The sequence below is a fragment of the Ursus maritimus genome, unplaced genomic scaffold (genome assembly GCF_017311325.1).
Source record: "Ursus maritimus isolate PB19 unplaced genomic scaffold, ASM1731132v1 scaffold_28, whole genome shotgun sequence".
Classification (NCBI taxonomy): domain Eukaryota; kingdom Metazoa; phylum Chordata; class Mammalia; order Carnivora; family Ursidae; genus Ursus; species Ursus maritimus.
In genome coordinates, this window is record NW_024425341.1 from 4,952,280 (window position 1) to 4,974,051 (window position 21,772).

A 21,772-nucleotide genomic window follows, 5' to 3' on the forward strand; every position below is an offset into this window, starting at 1 on the left:
TTCTTACAACTTTCATGAAAGTTAGAAAATATTTCCAAATAAGACGTTTAAAAAATGAAGATAAAGGGTGCCTGGATGGCTCAGTCAGTTAGGCACTCTGCCTTCAGCTCAGGTCATGATCTCAGGATCCTGGGATCAAGCTCCTCATTGGGCTTCCCTGATCAGTGGAGAGTCTGCTTCTCCCTCTCCCTCTGCCTGTCCCCCTGGTTGTGCGTTCTCTCTCTCAAATGAACAAAATCTTTTAAAAAATGAAAATAAAATGAAGATAATCTCATATGAACAAAAGCTGAAGAGATTTCATCAACAAGCTAAACAAAAATATCAGAAACACAGACCTACAAGAAGGAATGAAGAATTTGGGAAATGTTAAAATGGGGGGGGGCCGAATGAAATGCTTTTTTCCTTTCCTTAATTTCTTTAAACAATTGAATATCTTAAAATAATTCATCTTGTGGTTTATAACATATGAAGAAGTAAAAATATATCACACTAACATCGTGAAGGAGTTCTATGGAACTTTACTGTTGTAAGGCTCTTGCATTGTATGTGAAGTGGTATAACATTAATTCTAGACTGTAACAAGTTAGGAATGTTCATTGGAAACCCTAGAGAAGCCACTGGGGTAAGAGGTAGGGGATAAAGGGGCATAGCAGAAAAAAACAATATAGCAGATAAAAACAAATGCTGAAAATGACCCACTAATCCAAGGGTAACAAAGGAGGGACAGAGGAGTAAATCACAGGTGGCACAAATAGAACACTAATAGGACAGCAGCACTTAACCTGCATCCATTGTTACCAGTAATTTTGGTGTACACACTTCAACTGAATGTTCTAAGGAAAGACAGAGTTTATCTGACTGAATTTCAGAGAAAAAAAAGCCTATTAATATTTGTTTACAGAACCACACTTTAAAATTGAAGACAGATAAACTAAACATAAGAGAAGAAATACTAATCATGGCAAATTTTAAGGAACTCTTGGAGTTTTTTGTCATTGTTTTGGGTTTCTTTGTTTTGTTTTCTTTTGTTTCACATGATGTCATTTGCATTGAAAATGCCTTCTGTTGTTATTGGAATGGTTAAGAAGGTATCCAGCTAAGTGAGGAGAGGAAGATAAGCTGTCTAGATTTAATGTTAGCAAGCTCATGGGACTGGCTGTGGCAAAGCATAATTCCACTACTTGTGATCTCAGTTTTAGGCCAAATAGTATTATTCCTCCTGTAACAACAAAAGTCGAAATCTAAATGCTCCCGGGGTCAGTTAAGATGGCAGAGTAGTAGGAGGACCCTATGTTTGCCTCATTCCTGGAACACAGCTGAATAAATATTGGATTATTCTGAACACCCAAGAAATGGATCTGAGGACTGACAGAAAAAACGGCACAACTGGAGGGAGAGAAGAGGTCACATCATGGAGAGTCGGAGGTGTGGAGACATGATTTTGGGGAGAAAAGAATCACGGGTGCTGCAGAGGGAAGGGAGCCCTGACTGTGGAGAGAGGAAAGAGAGAGAAAGATGGACAGACAAACAGGCAGAGAGAGAGTGGGAGAGAGAGGTCCACAGGGGATTACAGAAGGAAAACTCTTCCCCAAAGTCATGGACTGGGAAAAGAAGAGAGGCTGATTATGCTAAGTGTTTACAACCAACAGAGTTCAAAGACTGGAGTTTTATAGCTCTGTGCTGTGGGTCCTGTGGAGCCCAGTGGTTGCTGCAGTGCTCCTGTGGAGAAGGAGGTTAGATGCCAAGAGCTGATGCTGCAATCTGAAGATCCCCAGGGATACACTGGGAGAGACGTTCCCCCTTTTTGGAGTGTATCTGGGAGGGGCCTTTGCCTGTCAGAGTCAAAGAGCTGATGGGTGCCATTGTGCTCCCCTCTGCCCCTTAAGCATGGTGCACAGACACGGCCAAGGGTGGCTAACCTGGACTCAGGCTTTTTGCTGTGTGTTACTCTAAACTCCCAGTTCCTATGCATTGGTGTGACTGCCCCTTTGGGACAAACTGGCACAAGCCCCAGCCTAACAAGGCTCTCTCCCAGAGGACCAGTACAGGTCTGTACCACAACAAGTTCCAGAGGTTTGGAATTTTGAAACTTATCCAGTGTGTCTGAGATAAAACACAGGTGCACTGCACTGCCTGGCAGGCAGATAACCCAGACACAGACAGGGAGAAGGCAGGGATCTGAGGGATGCCTCTGACACACAAGAGAAGACTTTGCTCCTCTGTGAAGGCTTCCTGGATGGCAGTGGGTGAGAATTCACCTCTCTGGAGACAAGGGAGAGGGTCAGCACCACTTTTTTCTCATACCCATCAGCGGAGATTGACTTCAGTGAGCAGCATAGCCCCATCAACAATGGACGCCTGAGCCGATTACAACAAGGCATGCCTGCTTACATTCTGCAGGTGCTTCTTAACTAGGGCAAGTGTGCCTGACAGCAGAGGTCCCCTACCCCAGAAGACGAGCAAAAACCTCAATTTGCACCAAGTCTTCTGATCATAGTGCTGTAAAGATTCAGCTCTAGTGGAAATATCGTCAGGCCTCTTTTAACAGGAACACCAGAGCACACCCAGTTAGAACTGGTCACATTCTGGACAAGGTCCAAACACTCCCCACTGTAGGCAAGGAGAAACTGCAGAGGACTGACATGAGGAAAAGACAGCCAAAATATAGCAGCAGAGTGCACACAGCATATACTAGAGATACTTCCTGAAGCACCAGGCCAGGAACAGTATATGACCTCTTCTTAACAAAACCATTACTCCCAGAAGCAGGAAACATAACAGGCTTTCCTAACACAGAGAAAAAGACAGACACCTAGACAAAATACCAAGATTTCTTTCATCCCAAAAGAAAAAAACAAGAAAAGGCCATGGGATCTAATCAAAACAGATATAAGTAATATGCCTGGCCCAGAACTTAAAGCAACAATCATAAGGATATTAGTTGGGCTTGAGGAAAGCATAGAAGACACCAGGGAGTACCTTTCCACAAAGATAAAAGACTTAAAAATAAGTCAGGCTGAAACAAAAAGTGCTATAACCTAAATGCAAAACCAACTGGATGTAATGACCACAAGGATGGAGAAAGCAGAAGAATGAAGAAGTGATACAGAAGCTAGAATAATGGAAAATAATGACACTGAAAAGAAGAGGGAAAGAAAAATATTGGATCATGAATGTGGACTTAGGGAACTCAGCGACTCCATAAAATGTAATAGCATTCATATCATACACGTACGAGAAGAAGAAGAGAGGGGAAAGGACAGAATGTTTATTTGAAGAAATAATAGCTAAACTTCCCTAATCTGGGGAAGGAAACAGAGATCCAAATCCAAGAGGCACAAAGAACTCCCATCAAAATCAACAAAAGCAGGCCAACACCAAGATGTACTGTAGTAAAATTTATAAAATATAGAGGTAGGGAAAAAATCCTAAAAACAGCAAGGAAAAAGACATCCCTAACTTGCAAGGGAAGACCAGTAAGGCTAGCAGCAGATCTTGCCACACAAACTTGGCAAGCCAGCAGACAGTGGCATGATATATTCAATGTGATGAATGGGGAAAATATGCAGCAAAGACTACTCTATCCAGTAAGGTTATCATTCCGAATAGAAGAAGAGATAAAGAGTTTCCTAGACAACCAAAAACTAAAGGAGTTCATGACCATGAAACCAGCCCTACAAGAAATATTAAAGGAGACTCTAAGAGTGGGAGGAAAAGACCAAAAGTGACAAAGACTAGAAAGGAACAGAGAAAATCTCCAGAAACAATGACTTAAAAGGTAATACAATGGCATTAAATTCCTATCAATAATCACTCTGAATGTAAATGGAATAAATGCTCCAATCAAAAGACATAGAGTGTCAGAATGGATTAAAAAACAAGACACATCTCTGTGTTGCCTACAGGAGACTCATTTTAAACCTAAAGAAACCTGCAGATCAAAAGTGAGGGGATGGAGAAAGTATCCTGAAAGGATCAAGGGGTAAAAAAGTCCTTAATCTACATGGGAAGACAGATCAGGTTCACAGCACATTTGTCCACAGAAATCTGGCAGGCCAGATGCATAGGGCAGGATATATTCAATGTGCTGAATGGGAAAAATATGCAGCCAAGAATACTTTATTCAGCAAGGCTGTCATTCAGAATAGGAGAGATAAAGAGTTCCCGAGACACATAAAAACTAAAGGAGTTCATAACCACTTAACTAGCCCGGCAAGAAATACTAAGGGGGACTTTTTGAGTGGGGAAAAAAGACCAAAAGCAGCAAAGACTAGAAAGGAACACAGATAGAGCTAGTAAATTAGCTAGTAAATTAGATTAAATGATTTTAAATATATTAATTGGACACGATGTGAACTTCAAAATTAAATTGAAATAATATATTTCATTCATATGTGGGAAAACATTATAAAATAACTTATAAAATAGCATATATAAAACAAAGGCATATGAATATACACATGTATACATAAAAAAACAGGACAGTTCTGCATATAATTTTTCACCTGATTATAAAACTATGTGTGTTTTTCTTTATTATTTTTTGTCTGTCTATTCTTTACTGTTACTGGTTTTTTTAATTACTTAAAGATCTAAATATTTCCTTTTATTTTTAAAAATATTTCCTTTTATGAACAAAATCATGACATTATTATTAATCATTGACACAGTTTATGCCAAAATATCAGTGATAAAGGACAAATCTGATTAACTTGCTACTCATATGACTTTGCTCAAACTGACCGTATAAACAAGAATTTCCATAATTAAATGGACTTTCCAATGAATAAATCTCATTTTTGAAATACAGAACTTACACTAGAGAACCCAAGCAATTATACAGCATAAAATCATCACATAAAAGATAATATTTAACAACAAGGATCTCTAATTGAGTAATAAAATAGCTTGTTTTAAAATGGAAATCCATCCCAATCAAAATACCAATGACATTTTTCAAAGATCTGGAACAAACAGCCCTTAAATTTTGTGGAACCAGAAAAGGCCCTGAATCGCCAAGGAATTGTGAAAAAGGAAAAACAAAGCTGGGAGCATCAATTGCCGGATATCAAGCTATACTACAAAGCTGTGATCACAAAGACAGCATGGTACTGGCACAAAAACAGACACATAGACCAATGGAACAGAATAGAGAACCCAGAAATGGACCCTTGGCTCTTTGGCAACTAATCTTTGACAAAGCAAGAAAAAACATCCAGTGGAAAAAAGACAGTCTCTTCAATAAATGGTGCTGGGAAAATTGGACAGCTACATGCAAAAGAATGAAACTTGACCACTCTTTCACACCATACACAAAGATAAACTCCAAATGGATGAGAGACCTCGATGTGAGACACGAATCCATCAAAATCCTAGAGGAGAACATAGGCTGTAACCTCTTTGACATCGGCCACAGCAACTTTTTTCATGACACATCTGCAAAGGCAAGAGTAACAAAAGAAAAAATGAACTTGTGGGACTTCATCAAGATCAAAAGCTTCTGCACAGCCAAGGAAACAGTCAAAAGAACTAAGAGGCAGCCCACGGAATGGGAGAAGATATTTGCAAATGACACTACAGATAAAAGACTGGTATCCAAGATCTACAAAGAACTTCTCAAACTCAATACAAAAGAAACAAATAAACAAATCAAAAAATGGGCAGAAGATATGAACAGACACTTTTTCAATGAAGACATACAAATGGCTAACAGACACTTGAAAAAATGTTCAAAATCATTAGCCATCAGGGAAATTCAAATCAAAACCACTTTGAGATACCACCTTACACCAGTTAGAATGGCGAAAATTGACAAGGCAGGAAACAACAAATGTTGGAGAGGATGTGGAGAAAGGGGATCCCTTTTACACTGCTGGTGGGAATGCAAGTTGGTACAGTCACTTTGGAAAACAGTGTGGAGGTCCCTCAAAAAGTTAAAAATTGAGCTACTGTATGATCCAGCAATTGCACTACTGGGTATTTGCCCCAAAGATACAGACGTAGTGAAGAGAAGGGCCATATGCACCCCAATGTTCATAGCAGCATTGTCCACAGTAGCTAAATCGTGGAAGGAGCCAAGATGCCTTTCAACAGATGACTAGTTTAAGAAGATGTGGTCCATATATACAATGGAATATTACTCAGCCATCAGAAAGAACAATTACCAGACATTTGCAGCAACATGGGCAGGACTGGAGGATACTATGCTAAGTGAAATAAGTCAAGCAGAGAAAGACAATTATCACATGGTTTCACCCATTTATGGAACATAAGAAATAGGAAGATTGGTAGGAGAAGGAAGGGAAGGATGAAGGGGGGGTAAACAGAAGGGGGAATGAACCATTAGAGACTGTGGACTCTGGGAAACAAACTAAGGGCTTTGGGGGGGATTGGGATAGGCTGGTGATGGGTATTAAGGAGGGCACATATTGCATGGTGCACTGGGTGTTATATGCAAGTAATGAATCATGGAACATTGCATTAAGAACTGGGGGGTACTGTATGGTGACTAATATAACAAAATAAAAATTATTAAAAAGTAAATAAATAAATTAAAAAAATAAAATTGAAATCCATTTAAAGGAAAGAGTTCACCATGATATGGAGTGGATTCAGAAATATCTATAGCTAGTTGGAATCCAAAAGATTATAGCGTAGTAGAAATTGCATACATACAGAGTTAAACATTATTGCAAGGATTCTCTTGGTCCCTGTATGTCAATGTAAAAGCAACTCATAACATTTTTTTATGTCTTGCTATCCTGAAATACATATTGTGAACAGAGGGAAATATCTATATTACAAACAAGGCAAGTTTTTTCATATTCTCTTTGAACTTAAACACAAAGATATGATGGCATATATCAATAATACATACCAAGGCTTTATCCATAACAATTTGTATTTTCAGAACTCTTTTCAATAGTGCAACATCTGACTTTTCCTGTGAAACAGAGGACATGAGTGAAATAAAACATTTTTTAAATTCTTAAATTGTTTGTAATTGTCATGAACATTATGTACGTGTGTGTATATATACATATATATACACACACATATATATATACATACCCAAAGAAAGGTATACATAAAAAAAAAAGGTTCATCAAGATATAGATAATAAGAAAATAAGAGAATCAATGCCCACTGAATAAATAAGCAGATTCCAAATACAAATTTTAGGAACAAATCAGAAGATTTTACCTATATTCCTGATATAGAATCCTCAAAAAGTTACTGGAGGGAGAACCCATGTTTCCTTCCTCTCAAAACCTTCTTCTGGAATCATATAGTGTGTACTCTTTTATACCTGACTTTCTTCACTCACATTCCCCCATGTTGTTGTGGTTATTAGTAATTCATTAGTTTTTATTGCTAAGTAGTGTGCCATTCTAGAAATACCAGATTTTGTTCCTACATTCACCTGTCAATGATGTGAAAGGTGGAATAAAATGGGGTCACTTACGTCAAGGGGTTTTAAAATGGAACTGGGAGGCCATTAAGTAAAGTAGGCCATTTAAAAATCCTCACTGGATAGAACCAGGAACTTCTGAACTGGGCCCAACCTTAAATATTCCTAGGACTCTGCACAAACTTACCTGCAACTTGTATAGTAACAAATTTTTGTTTCGTGACAGCCTTAGGAATCAATTATGTTTAACTTAATTTACTTGTCTGCCAACAACAATCAAAATCTTTGTTAACAACATATGCAAGCATCCCCTTTTGTCTTTAAAAGAAAACCCTCACTTTTGTTCCCTAGGGGGACACAATTGGGTTGCTATGAAATCTGTGCTCAATGAATTGTAATTCTGAGACACCAATAAATGCTTTTGTTTTATTTCAGCTTTTTTCTGTCAACAACAATATTCTGCATTATTTGGACATCTTAGCTCTCATAAACAAAGCTGCTATGAATACCCATGTACAGAACTTTGTGCATTACATTCATTGTTCTTGAGAAATATTTAGAATCCCTGAGTCGTATGATAATTGTGGGTGTGTAAAGTAATACAAAAGTACCAGATGGCTTTCTAAAGTAGTTTGATTATTCTGCATTGTCACCAAGAATTAATGAGTGCCAACAGTCCTGCATTTTTGCCTATATTTGGTTTGTCTTTTCCATCATTTCCATTCTTGTTGGTCGGTGCTGATATCTTACTGAGGTTTTAATTTGCATCTCCCTGATGATTAATGTGGAACAGGTTTTCACATGCTTATGGCTCATTGTTTTGGTTTCTCCTAAGTTCCCTACTAGAACTTTTATATTTAGATTTGACATTTAAGTCTACACTCTAATTCAATTTTGTGAATAAGGGTCAAGATTCATTTTATTCCCTACAGATGTCCAGTCTTCCAACAACATTTCTTGAAGAGATTATTCTTTGGCCTTTTAAAGTCCCTCGCACCTTTGTGGAAAATCAATCCGCCAATATCATGTGGGTCCCCTTCTGATCTATTCTGTTCCACCGATCTACATGTCTATACTTACACCAATAACACAGTATATATCTCTACAGCAGAGGTCAGCAAACAATGATCCAAGGTATGGCCACCTGTTTGTAAGAAATCTTTTACTGGAACAAAGCCACGCCTAGTTGTTTATGTATTGTTGATGCTGCTTTCATGCTACAAAGGTAGAGGTAGTGGTTGCAACAGATCATATACCTCACAAGCCTAAAATATATACTATCTGACCCTTTAAAGAAAAGTAATGTAAGTCCTCCATTTGTTCTCTTAAAAACTGTTTGACTATTCTAAGATCTTTACATTTCCTTATGAATTTGAGAACCAATATCTATGAAAATGTTTCTTGGAATTATCAAAATTGGGATTACACGGAACCTACAGATCAACTGGGGAAAATGAACATCTTAACCATGTCAATATCTCTGTTTCCTGTGACTTTGCAAGACACTCATAGTCCTGATAGCATTGGAAGAGTTTCTTTCTGATCTACACACAGAATTAGATCACTAAAAGCGTAAGGTTATTTTTTTCCTTTAAAAAATGTACGCCAAAAAAAAATAATAAAAAAAATAAAATAAATAAAAAATGTATGCCATTGGGGCGCCTGGGTGGCACAGCGGTTAAGCATCTGCCTTCGGCTCAGGGCGTGATCCCGGCGTTATGGGATCGAGCCCCACATCAGGCTCCTCCGCTATGAGCCTGCTTCTTCCTCTCTCACTCCCCCTGCTTGTGTTCCCTCTCTCGCTGGCTGTCTCTATCTCTGTCAAATAAATAAATAAAATCTTTAAAAAAAATGTATGCCATTTATTATTATTCTTTTTCCTATTGTACTATCCAGAAACTCTAGTAAAACCCTGACTGGAAATAGTGAAGGCAGACACTTTGACTTATTCCTAATTTAGGGTCTGTTTTAGTCGGTTCAGGCTATAACAAATATACCATAGACTAGGTGGCTTAAACAACAAACACATTTCTCACAGTTCTGGGCACAAAATCGAGGCATCAGCAGATGTGGTGTTTGGTGAGTGCAATCTTCCTAGTTTGCAAATGGCCATCTTCCTTTCTTATGCTCACAGGACAAAGCAGAGAAAGAGAGAGAGAGATCCCTATCTCTTTCTTTTTTTTTAAATAAAAGCATTAATCCCATCAGGAGGGCCATATGCTCACAAAAGACCTAATTTAACTCTAATTATTTTTCAAAGGCCTCCTTGTGCCATCCTACTGGGGGTTAGAGTTTTAACATACGAATTTGGGGAACACAGCATGTGGTCCATAACAGGGCCAAAACATTCAGTCACTTAGATTCATTATGTTAGCTATAGATACTTATAGATGTTCATTAGATCAAAGAAGTTTCCTAATCCTAGATTTTATCACAAATAGGTATCAAATTTTGCTAAATGAAATTTCTGGAATTACTGATCAGATCTTATGGCTTTCTACATTAACATGTTAAATTGTTTTATTTAATTCCTCTTTTCTTATACTGATTTAAGTAATAATGCCTCAAAGTCCCATAGTCAGAATTCTTGAAAAAGCAAGAATATTTTTATACCATAATGGCAACTGGACTGGGTTAAAAAAAAAAAAGTTAGGATATTGAATACCCCCCAAAGAAGCCATTCTCTACATCCCCTAGACATTCTTGACTATCTTATAAGCACTTCATTTTGGCAAAGGCTAAAGCCAGTCTGAATTTTTCCACCTTTGAGGTTGACTTTCTTTGATGCCAAGATTCCTATAGAATTATTCATTATTTCTGAAGTCCAGCATATTAACCACACTATCTTAGTGTTCCTAGTTTTTATCAGGGTTTCTTGAGAAAATTTTCAAATTCAGGACTCTTTTATTCAATAAAGATTTATTCTTTAATAAGCTGGAATATTTGGGGTGCTATTTTACTCATGAATGGCAATTTCAAACATCTTGAATTTCTCTTATCAGTCTCTCACACTCCATTAGTTAGGATTCCCCAGAAAAATAGAACATTTATTATAATTTGTTACAACTAGATTTATTAAAAGGAATTGGCTCACATAATTATAGAGGCTGGCAAGCCCAAAATCTACAGAATGGGCCAGTAGGCTGGAAACCTGGAGAGAGCTTATGCTACATTTCCAGTCTGAAGGTAGTTCGCTGGACAATTCTGTGGGAAGTTCCAACCTTTTGTCATATTTAGGACATCAACTCATTGGATGAAGTCCATCCACATTATGGAGGACATTTCTGCTATATTCAAAGTCCACTGATTTAGATGTTAATCTTATTTAAAGACACCCTTGCAGAAATACCCATAAAACCTGACCAACTTTCTGAGCGATATGCCCCAGCCAAACTGACAAAAAATTTCCCATCACACATTCTTAGGTTTTTCTCTGCCATCATTTTTATATAATTGCTTTCTACTCTTGAATCTATGATATCACATATTGGGGTTTACCACAGTGTCTATTCTGTTATTCACTAGTCTTTTTATCAATAGCTTTCATTTTTAAAATAGCTTTATTTTTCTCCTACATTTATCTCCTGAGCTCTTCCAAGGATCTTTTAAACAGATCATTAGACTGCTACAGAACATATCTCTGGGGTCAGATTACCTGGATTTGAGTTTTAATGCTACACCTTAACAGAGAATTTCCCAGGATATTTTATTTATTTATTTATTTATTTAAAATTTTTTATCCATTCATTTGACAGAGAGAGAGAGAGGGAGCACAAATCAGGAGGAGCAGCAGGCAGAGGGAGAATGAGCAGCAGCCTCCCGCCAAGCAGGGAGCCCAATGTGGTGCTTGATCCCAGGACCTTGGGATCATGATCTGAGCCAAGGGCAGACACCTCACCGACTGAATGACCCAGGCACCCCAAGATAATAATTCAAACTCCTTAAATCTCTTTCCAAATCTGGAAAGGGGACAACCATACTAACTTTTAGAATTGTTTGAAAAATTGGAAATATGGATATATGTAAACCTCTTAGAACAATATGTAGCTCCTGTGAGGCACTACATGAATATACAAGTTTTTTTATTCCCTTTGGATTTTGTGTTTTTCTATCTTACATTTTATATTTATATTTCTTATAATCCATGTTTATTCATTTCCAAGTATTATTATTTTAGAATACACGTAGATTTTCAAGTCAAACCATTCTTGAACAATGGGTGGGGATTAGTGACTTTTATTAGACTTTTGTTTTATTATAAGAAATGGTCAATTATCTAAAAATAAGTCTGTTCCCTTCTCCAAGAGAAAAGATGTCAGTGAGACACCTATCTAGGCTCAGCTGTATTGAGGTGGGGATGCACACACACTTTTCCCCTTACTCTGACTAAATTCAAATAATCTAGTAGGGGACTCTTGCAGTCCCTGAGTCAGAGCTAAGAAGGGAATCAACCAGGAGAGTTTCATCCACTTTGGTATTTTCATGAGCAAGACATAAAACTGTTAAGCCACTGACAGCTGGAATTGTTTGCTTCAATATCTGGTGGAAGTTGACCTAATAGTGATTGTCATGAAAAATACAGATTGAGGACAGCTGTTTGCACAGTTCTTCCATCTTTTCATTTGGTTGAAAGTTCACGATATTTGGCAGCTATTGTTTGTGAATTTGGTTGTGACTCCTCTGGCTACTATCTTCAATCAGGATGTGAGTAGAGTCTGTTTTTTTCTGTTTGTTGTTTGTTTTATTTGGGAGCAAGAACATTTCACATTAGGTGGAAAAGAAATTTTAAAAATTAATTAAAAAATCTCAGTTATGTAGCTCTGGCTTCGTACAGAATTACAGACTGGAATTACTTTGCCTCACTTTAAGTAATTGTGGTATTGCCTTTCAACTTCCACTATTGCTGCTGGGAAATTTCATGCTATTCTGCATCTTGACCATATATAAGAAACCAGATTTTTAAAATATCAGTTCAGAAACTCACCTTAAATAATTCTGAGAATTTTTCTTGGATTATTTTGTGATTCATTCAATTCAATTCCCTGTTTATTCATACTGGGATCTCCTATTGTATTACCCAAATTCTTATTTTAACTTAACTTTCTTATCTCTCAGATTTTCCTATCATTTGTCATTGTACTTTACTTTTTGTGCGATTTCTGGAATTTCTTTTTTTTCTTTTTTATTATCATACTTTTAAATGTCTAAGAACTACTACTTATCTGCTGAGTGTTATTTTTTAAATAGCACTCCATTCTTAAACTTGTGGATGAAATATTTTCTCTTACTCCTTGGAGGATATTGCCATTTTGTTTTCTTTGCCCTCTGTATTCTTTGGTACCTCACACTTTAAAAATTGGATTTTTTCATGTCTCTATCTTCCATATTAAATTGTTTCATCCTATGTCTAGTGCGCCTTCATATTAACAATCAAACATTTAACAACTTATTCCAACATCTCTATGGCCACATATGTTTATGGACTATTGTCTTCAGAGAAAGAAATGTGTCTGGGTTGTAGGTAGGGAAAACACTGTCAACATGAATAGTTTTTATTCTTTTGGCTGGTTTAATTCCTTCCTGAAGAGGGGTCTTTCAATACACTTCCTAGAATGTGTAAGTCTGGTTCCCAGTATCCAACGTGCCAAGTGTAAATTAAACACACTAGTTTCAGTATGGTATTCCTCTTCTATTGGGAAATACAATAGAACATCTGTGACTGGCGTCCCCATTTCATAGACTCCCCAAGGAAAAACAGGCTTCAATGATCTGTCAGTCTACAACAGAAACAATTCGTTAGGACAGAAAAATAAGATTGCTAAATACACAACTTATTTCAACCAATTATCTTAAGTCCACCTTTAAAATCACTTCCTATTGCAATTCAAGAAACATCTGAATAGTACTGCAGTACATGTCAAGTTTCCCAGAGCCTATTCCAATTACTGTTTCAGGATTTCTTTTCCTTTAGTGCCTGGGGTTCTTGGCTGCACCACTTCAAAGAATGAAGAGGTAGACCAGATGAAGAGTGATGGGCAGCAAAGCAAAGTTTATTGAGCAACAGTACAATGCTCCCAAAGAGGGAGGGGACCCGAGAGGGTTGCCATTTTGGTGTTCAAATCGAGGGTTTTTTATAAGCTCTTTTGCAGAACTATTTTAGGTAACCAGAGTGTGGGTCCCCTGCAGATTGACTGCTAAGGCATGCCAATCAGGGTTTCGATCATGCCCCTATCTACGTATCAGGTTAATGTTTATGTGCTGATGAACTTTGGGGGCTGACATCTGAAGACTCACGTCTTAACTGCCTCAGCTCATGACAGTGACAAATGTTTTATGGTCAGGGGCGCCTGGGTGGCACAGCGGTTAAGCGTCTGCCTTCAGCTCAGGGCGTGATCCCTGCGTTATGGGATCGAGCCCCACATCAGGCTCCTCTGCTATGAGCCTGCTTCTTCCTCTCCCACTCCCCCTGCTTGTGTTCCCTCTCTCGCTGGCTGTCTCTATCTCTGTCGAATAAATAAATTAAGAAAATCTTTTTAAAAAATGTTTTATGGTCAATTGTTGCATCTCAGGATGTTTTGCCAAAGTCATTTTTACAGAAGTGCAAAATGGGATGCTATTGCAGTCTTATCTAAGGTATAAAATGGGATGTTAGTCCAGTTTTGTCTTGGCTGTCCTGGATCCCTGTTTTCTTGTTGGGGACCCTGGCCCTGACTGCCTAATTGTCCAACTAACTCCTACCATTACCAGGTCAGGATTCTGCTTTTTAGGGGCTAAATCAGCTATTTGATATTTAATGTCCATTGTTATTTCTCCTCTCCTGTTCTGTTTGTGTTTGTATGTTTATGCCATTTTAAAAATCCCTTTTCATTTAGTGAGTTTTTAAAAAGGGACAAGAGTGATAAATGCATGTGTTTAATATGCTTTTAGTAGATAAGCCCTTTACAATATTTTGTTTGGTTTCTGTTCTATTTTTCAACTCTGAATTATAATGAAGGTGTTCACCTTGTTTATAAGTTTGTGTTTACTTTCATGAATGTAAGAATATGCCTAAAATATGTCTTTACATTATTTTTTCTGTTCTTTTAAAAAATCTGATATATTGAAGATACTCATTCTCTTTATTCATGCTCGTAAAAGCCCTAGTCATGTGAAACATGCTTAACTAAACTTAGAGAGCTAAGCCTATCAAATTCAGGATGAAAAGCAATTTTCAAATTATTTCATAAAATAAAATTCACAAACATATATCAATACTGACTTATCCCCATTCCTGCAATGATATCCCTGGTTTTTTCTTTGGTTCTGAAACTTTTGTTTCTATTTTACTTCATTACTTCATTTTGTTTTGTACCCAACCTTCCATAATGACTTCCAATTCCTTTGATCCACTACATTAGAAAATATGGTAAGCAAATAATAACAGCTATTTTTACTGGTCACTTTATTTGCTTACATACTATGTTAAGTAATTTCCATTTATAAACGTATTTAATCTTTGAAATAACTGTATGAGTTAGGTATTATTTTTATTATTTTTTTAGAAGTAAAAAAATTTTCACACAGAAAAGTTATGTTACTCGCCGAAGTTTTAGCCACAAGTACTTGTGTAACATTAGTAGAATGTTAATTGAAAAACAGTGCAAATACGTATATATGCATCAACATACTTGCAATTAGGAAAATGAGAGAATTTTGATTTCTTAATTGTGTGTGTATATCTATTACATTTTCTTACATCATATGACTAAACATAAAATTATATTTAAAATAAATATCTTGGAACAGAAGATTTTAATATAATTTTAATATAATATCACTTAAATTTGTTTTCCAAAAATAACAATTCCAAAGTGAATAAACTGATCAAAGATAGCATAAGTGAAGACAACATAGAAGTGGTTACTTACTTCCGATTTCACAAGAATCCTGTAGGACCGATCTACCAGTTGGGGCATAGGATAATTTTCTTGTACAGGGGAAAAATCAATTTTATTATTCTTTATTTGATAAAGCATATGCTCATATGCAGCTGCAGATTCCAATGGCTCAATGCCATAACTGACGTTCTGCAACAGCAATAATCCCCTAGGTATTTAAACACATAAAAAAGAAATAAAAAGATAATTAACATAGGCTACCCATTGAGAAATGTAAATCAATCTTAAATTTAAAAAATTTATAAAAATTTAACAGTAGTCTTTGTGGCCTAATATCTAAGAACCATCTCTTCTCCCTTGGGTAAACTTTCAAACACAATTTTACAGCTTCTTCTCTCTATTATTACATTTACAAGTCATTGTGGTGCTAGTGTGGCTAAGACATGGAACACTCTTCATACCAATGGAAGCTTTTCCTGCATAAGTTTTGTGACTGCCAGCCTGGGATAGAGACAAAGAGAATAGGAAGAATGATAAGATGAGGAGGAGGAAAGGAAAGTATATGAGAAGAAACACAATCTATTTTCTTTGTCTTCACTCTATCTTTCAAGATGTTTCTAAAACGTAATGGGTCACATAACATTTCCAATCACGTACATCTCTGGAATATGCCATTACCTGAGTCCAGTACAGGTGCTAAGTGTCACAACTGATTTTGGAACCTCTGCGGCATATCCTTGATAAAAGCATTGGCGCTAAACAGGAGTATACAAAGATACATTCATGAATGATCTGGGTTTTTTTACTTTTTTATTTAAATTCCAGTTAGTTCAGCACACAGTGAAATATTAGCTTCAGGTGCACAACACAGTCATTCAACACTTCCATACAACACCCAGTACTCATCACATCAAGTGCATGAATGATTTGTAAATAAAGTTTTTGGTTTATCCTTACTTCCTAGATATCAGTAAACATTTAGACTTAGCCATTACCATAATATTGTCTACAAGATATCTCATTATCTCCAATCTCTTCCTCTTAAATATTTTTGCCTAAAAATAGTTATGACTCCTATCCTTCCCCAAACAATTCTTGCTTTAATTCTAAATATTTGACAAACAAGTTTCTTATCTGCATCTTTTCTCTCTCAGCCACATTTCTTTAATGTATATTTATAACTACTAACTTCATGTAATTCACGCCATTCATTTGACTTCAAATGTGAACTTTTCACTTGTTTTTTTTTTAAGTTACCCAAAAGTATATTAACTGGAATGTCTTCATTTTTTTTCTTTTTAATATCTCACTAAGTAAGTCATCCTTAGTTCCAGCTCTCCTCCCCATGGACTTTCACAGTATTAATCTTCCCAGGCACTCCCCTAATAATCTTTTTCAGTGAATATTCCCTTCTCTTCCCTTCAAAGTCTAGTGATATCTGCAGTCAGTCCTGTTCCTTTGCTAATGCTGTGTTATGAAAACTTTAGTATCATCACATTTGTTCATATAGATTTGTTTCTATGTTATTATTATACGTTATTAGCTGTGATACATATTATTTCCATCAGTTCCAGATATGAACTTTCCTCACTGAAGGGGGACTAGCAAAAATAGAGTGAGAGACACACTGACATCCGGTGGCTGGAGTACAGCCAGAAGAAATGCTGTCCATCCCATTGATCCTTCATCATCAGACCCCACCAAGCAGTACAAGGTGGCCCAGGTAAGTACCTCTTACCACCACAGGCTGCAATAGCAGAAGTCCAGCAGAGCCAGAAGAACAAACCTCAACAGAATAACATTGAAAGCTATAAGAAAGCTAAATGGTCATTGGAACAACACACCACACTAAATCTAAACTTAAACTGGGTGACTGCTTCAAAAACAGATTTAAACGTCAAGGATACAAGTGAAAATCACCCACTATACCAAGAACTAAAAAAGAAATCACAACAAAAATGAGAAAAGACAACCAACTGATGCCAGTATTGAGATAAGCCACATGTTGGAACTATCAAGGATTTTAAAGTAGCCATGGAAAATTGCTTCAGTGAACAATTACAAATTACCTTGACACAAATGACAGAATAGAAATAAAAGCCAGAACAAAAAAAGACATACACATAAAATAAACATCTGGATGGGCTCAAAAGTAGACTGGAGGTGACAAGGCATGGAATCAGTTAACTTGAGGACAGATCAGTAGAATTTACTCAGTATGTAAGACAGAGAAAAATGAGCTAAGAAAGTGCATAGAGCCTCAATAACCTGTGGAACAATACCAGATCTAAAATACATATCAGAATCCAAGAACGAAAACAGAAAGAATGTGGAGTTGAAAAGCACTCAAAGAAACAAAGGCTGAGGGGTGCCTGGGTGCCTCATCAGCTAAGCATCTGCCTTCTGCTCAGGTCATGATCTCGGGGTCCTGGGATCAGGCTCAGCAGGCGGGGCATCTGCTTCTCCCTCTCCCACTGCCACTCCCCCACCCTCACCCCACCCCCAGCTCATGCGCGCTGTCCCTCTCTCTCAAATAAATAAACAAAATCTTAAAAAAGGAAAAAGAAATAAAGGCTGATTTTCTGGTCAGGAAGAGTGGAGTAAGAAGCCCCGGGCCTTCCATCATGGAACAAATACACCAATTCAGCAACAATTCATGGACAAATTCCCTTTACGATTGATCAGAGATTAGTTGAAAGGCACACCCTAGGAGAAAGCAAAATCAAACTCACCAAAGCCAATATGAAGATTTGGTATACCTTTCACCAGGGTCACACGCAGAGCACTGCCATATGATCCCAAAGAGACTCTCTGGCTCCCAGCTTGACCAGAGAAGGAAAGCGGTTTGTTCACAGGTCAAGTGCCCCAATTGTTCTGAGGGGGCAACCCAGAGAACTAGTATCCATATCGCCAGTCTTAGGAGTCCTGATAAGCTCAGCACAGTCTTAACCACCCAGGCAAAATAGAGGTAGTGACTCGGGCTAGTACAAAACATTGATTTGTAACCCCCGCAACTCAGCACAGAGAGTGAATGAAAAAGCCTAGCTTTCTGCTTCTCACTGGAAAAGGAAAAAGTTGATCCACACATGTAGTGCCTCCACTTCACCAAAACTGCCCATGGAATTAGCATCTGTCCCATGAATCTTGGAGCACTGATAGATCTGGCAGAATCTAGTTGCCTGCAAGAGACCAAGGCATCAGCTTGGGACAGTACATACTATTGATCCTCCCTCCTGTCTAGCACAGAGAAAGCAGGACAAAAACACAGGTGCCTCCTCCTCCCTAAAGAGATAAAAAGTTAGTAGAGGCCCCCACAATCAATGGCAAGGCTGATCTGGGGAATCTACTTCTGCACAAGGCCAGTTGGTGAAGACTGGGAGAATTGACTGCTTTGACTATGAGCCAACAACAAAATAATGAATCAAGTAAAATGAAGAATCAGGAAAAGATGTTTTAAACAAAGGAACAAGATAAATCTCCAGAAATTGAACCTATTGAAATGAACTTAAATGATTTACTGTACAGAGGAGTAAAAATAACTCTCATATACAAACTTGCTACTATAAGATGGTAAGTAATGGGGATGTAATGCACAGCACAGTGACTACAGTTAATAATACTGCATTGCATATTTGAAAGTTGCTAAGGGACTATAAAATTCAGTAACTGTATGGTGAGAGATGTTAACTAGACTAACGGTGGTGATCATTTCACAGTATATACAAATATTGAATTGTGTTGAACATCTGAAATGAATATAATGTTAATGTCAATTATACCTCAGTAAAAAAAGAACTCTCATAAAGATACTCACTGAGGTCAAGAAAACAATGCACAAACTAAGTGAGAATTTAAAAAAGAGATAGAAAAATTCACTGGAAAATTTCAAAAGCAGATGAGAATAAGCATAAGAAAAAATAACTGAACTCAAAGACAAGTCTGAGGAGCAAAAATAAGAGACTGAAAAAGTGAAAAAAAAGGTTAAAAGACTTGGAACACTACCAGGAAGGACACTATCTACATTATGGAAGTCTCAGAAGGAAAAGAGGGAGAAAGAAAAGAATAATTATATGACATAATAGAGGTGTTAGCTAACACTAATGTGGTAATCATATTGTAACATATGAATGCATCAAATCAACACACTGCACACCTTAACGTTATACAATATTATAGTTGCATATACTCAATTAAAAAACAGAAAGCTTGTTCAAATAAATAATGGCTAAAACATCCCAAACCTATAGAAAGAAATGGATATCTATTTCCAAGAAGCTCAAAACACCAAATAAAATGGTGCTAAAGAAATCCACACTCAGATATAACCTAATCAAATTGTTCAAAGTCAAATGTAAATAAAGAATTTTGACAGCATCAGGAGAAAGTCATTTCTCATATATGATGGAACAGCCTTATGAGTTTCCATGGATTTTTCAGCGGAGACCTGGCAAGCCAGAAGGAAGTGAGATGATATATTCAAAGTGCTGACTGAGGGGGAAAAAGTCAACCAAAAATATAATGCCCTGCAAAACTAAATAAATGAAGAGACTGGTTTCTACTTATACATGTGAGGAACTTATATGTATATGGAAGTTACCACTCCATGCTAACTATAGGTAAAAAGATTAACAGACTGAAAAATCAACATTTCTTACATCTGGGAGAGAGGTGAGGACACAGAGCAAACCATAGACCCCAAGAGTGGGGAGGTAGACAGGGGAACACAGGGAGCTACAGCTTACTGAAGCAGAAGTAGTAAAAAGTGCTGCTGGAATAGTGCTCAGGTATTTAATCCTCACAGTAATTGATGAAATGCTAGACAATCAGTGTGGACAACTCTGAGAAGTAAAAATTCCAGAGAACTCTAATGAGGTCCCCACAGTGTAGTGACATTTACATCCAGAAGCTTGACCAACATGCCTTAGTAAATATCAGAGAAAAATCCCTTATGCTTTCAATAAGGGGATGAGAAAAGGGACCATTTTGAAATACATCAGAGCATTCTGTTCTTAGCAAGGCCTGATTTCAGTGGAACCATTTAACTAAAGATGAATTTGCTGGGAAATTATCAAAGCCTAACTGACATGGGGAAGGGAAATACCCAACTCCAGCCCACTCAGGCCATTCTGTCCCACCCAAAGGGGAAGGGGAAAAAAACTGAGAAAGACTTCTGTTGTGAACAGTCCAGAGGCACAGGCCAAGCAAAAAACTGAGGCTTAATCACATGAATGCAGAACACTTCCTCTCTCCCCATACCTCAACACACTACATAATAGCAGTTCCCTTTACCTGGTGCATCATTTCCAGCTATCCAAAAAAATGCCAAAAGCAAAAACTCAATTTGAAAAAGCAGAGCAAGCATCAGAATGAGACATGGCAGGAATGTTGGAATGATCAGATTGAGAATTTAAAACAACCATTAATTATTGTTATGCTAAGGGCTCTACTGGATAAATTAGACACCATGCAAGAATGGATGAGCAATGTAATCATAGAGATAGATATCCGGAGAAAGAATCCAAAATAAATACTAGAGTTTAAAAAAAAAAACTGTAACAGAAATGCAGAGTGCCTTTGATGGTCTGGTAGATGGAAGTGGCTGAGAAAAGAATCTCTGAACTTGAGGATATATCAACAGAAACTTCAAAATCTAAAAAGCAAGAAAACAAAGACAGAATAAAACGGAAGAATATATTCACAGACTATGGGACAACTTCAAACGTTGTAACATACACATGATGGGAATATCAGAAAGAGAAGAAAGAAAAAGGGAAAGGAACATAAGAAATATCTGAAGCAATAATAACTGACAACTTCCCCAAATTAATGTCAGACCAAATCACAAAAAAAACAAAAAAAAAAAAAAAAAATTTATAACACACACACACACACACACACACACACACACACACACCTTGGCATATCATTTTCAAATTATAGGAAATCAGAGATAAAAAAAAAAATCCTAAGAAAAGTCAGAGGGAAAAAAAGCCTCGCCTACAGAGGAACAACAGTAAGAATCACATATTTTCTTTTCATAAATCATGCATACAAGTAGGGACTGGAGTGAAATATTTAAAGCATGGGGGGGACCCCACAAACCTAGAATTCTATACCCTGCAAAATTATCCTTCAAAAAGGGAAGAAGTAAAGATTTTATGAGACAAAAATTGAGGGAATTTATTGCTAGTAGATATGTTTACAAGAAAAACAGAAAAAAATTCTATATAGAAAAGGAAAATGATATAGGTCAGAATCCTGAATTTTCATAAAGGCAGACTACTGAAGAAGGAATATGACAATAAAATAAAAACTTTTATTTTTCTTATATTTTATATCTTATATAAATATATATCTTATATATCTTTTCTTATATCTTTTGTTTTTCTTCACCTACAGACTACCTCATCCAAAAATAGCAGAATACACATTCTTCTCAAGTCCATATGAAACATTCACCAAGACAGACATTCTGACCCATAAA

General features: G+C 37.0%; 1 protein-coding gene across 1 annotated transcript in view; it reads right to left on the reverse strand.

Annotated features, from left to right (window-relative positions):
* LOC103659149 (A disintegrin and metallopeptidase domain 3-like) overlaps positions 1–21,772 on the reverse strand; it is a 122,477-nt gene that overhangs the window by 74,835 nt on the left and 25,870 nt on the right. The window contains exons 5-7 of the mRNA XM_040643169.1: positions 15,967–16,043; positions 15,319–15,496; positions 6,878–6,943 (exon numbers count right to left, since the gene is read on the reverse strand). Of these exons, the coding sequence (XP_040499103.1) occupies positions 6,878–6,943; positions 15,319–15,496; positions 15,967–16,043 (321 nt within the window). The remainder of the gene's footprint in view (positions 1–6,877; positions 6,944–15,318; positions 15,497–15,966; positions 16,044–21,772) is intronic.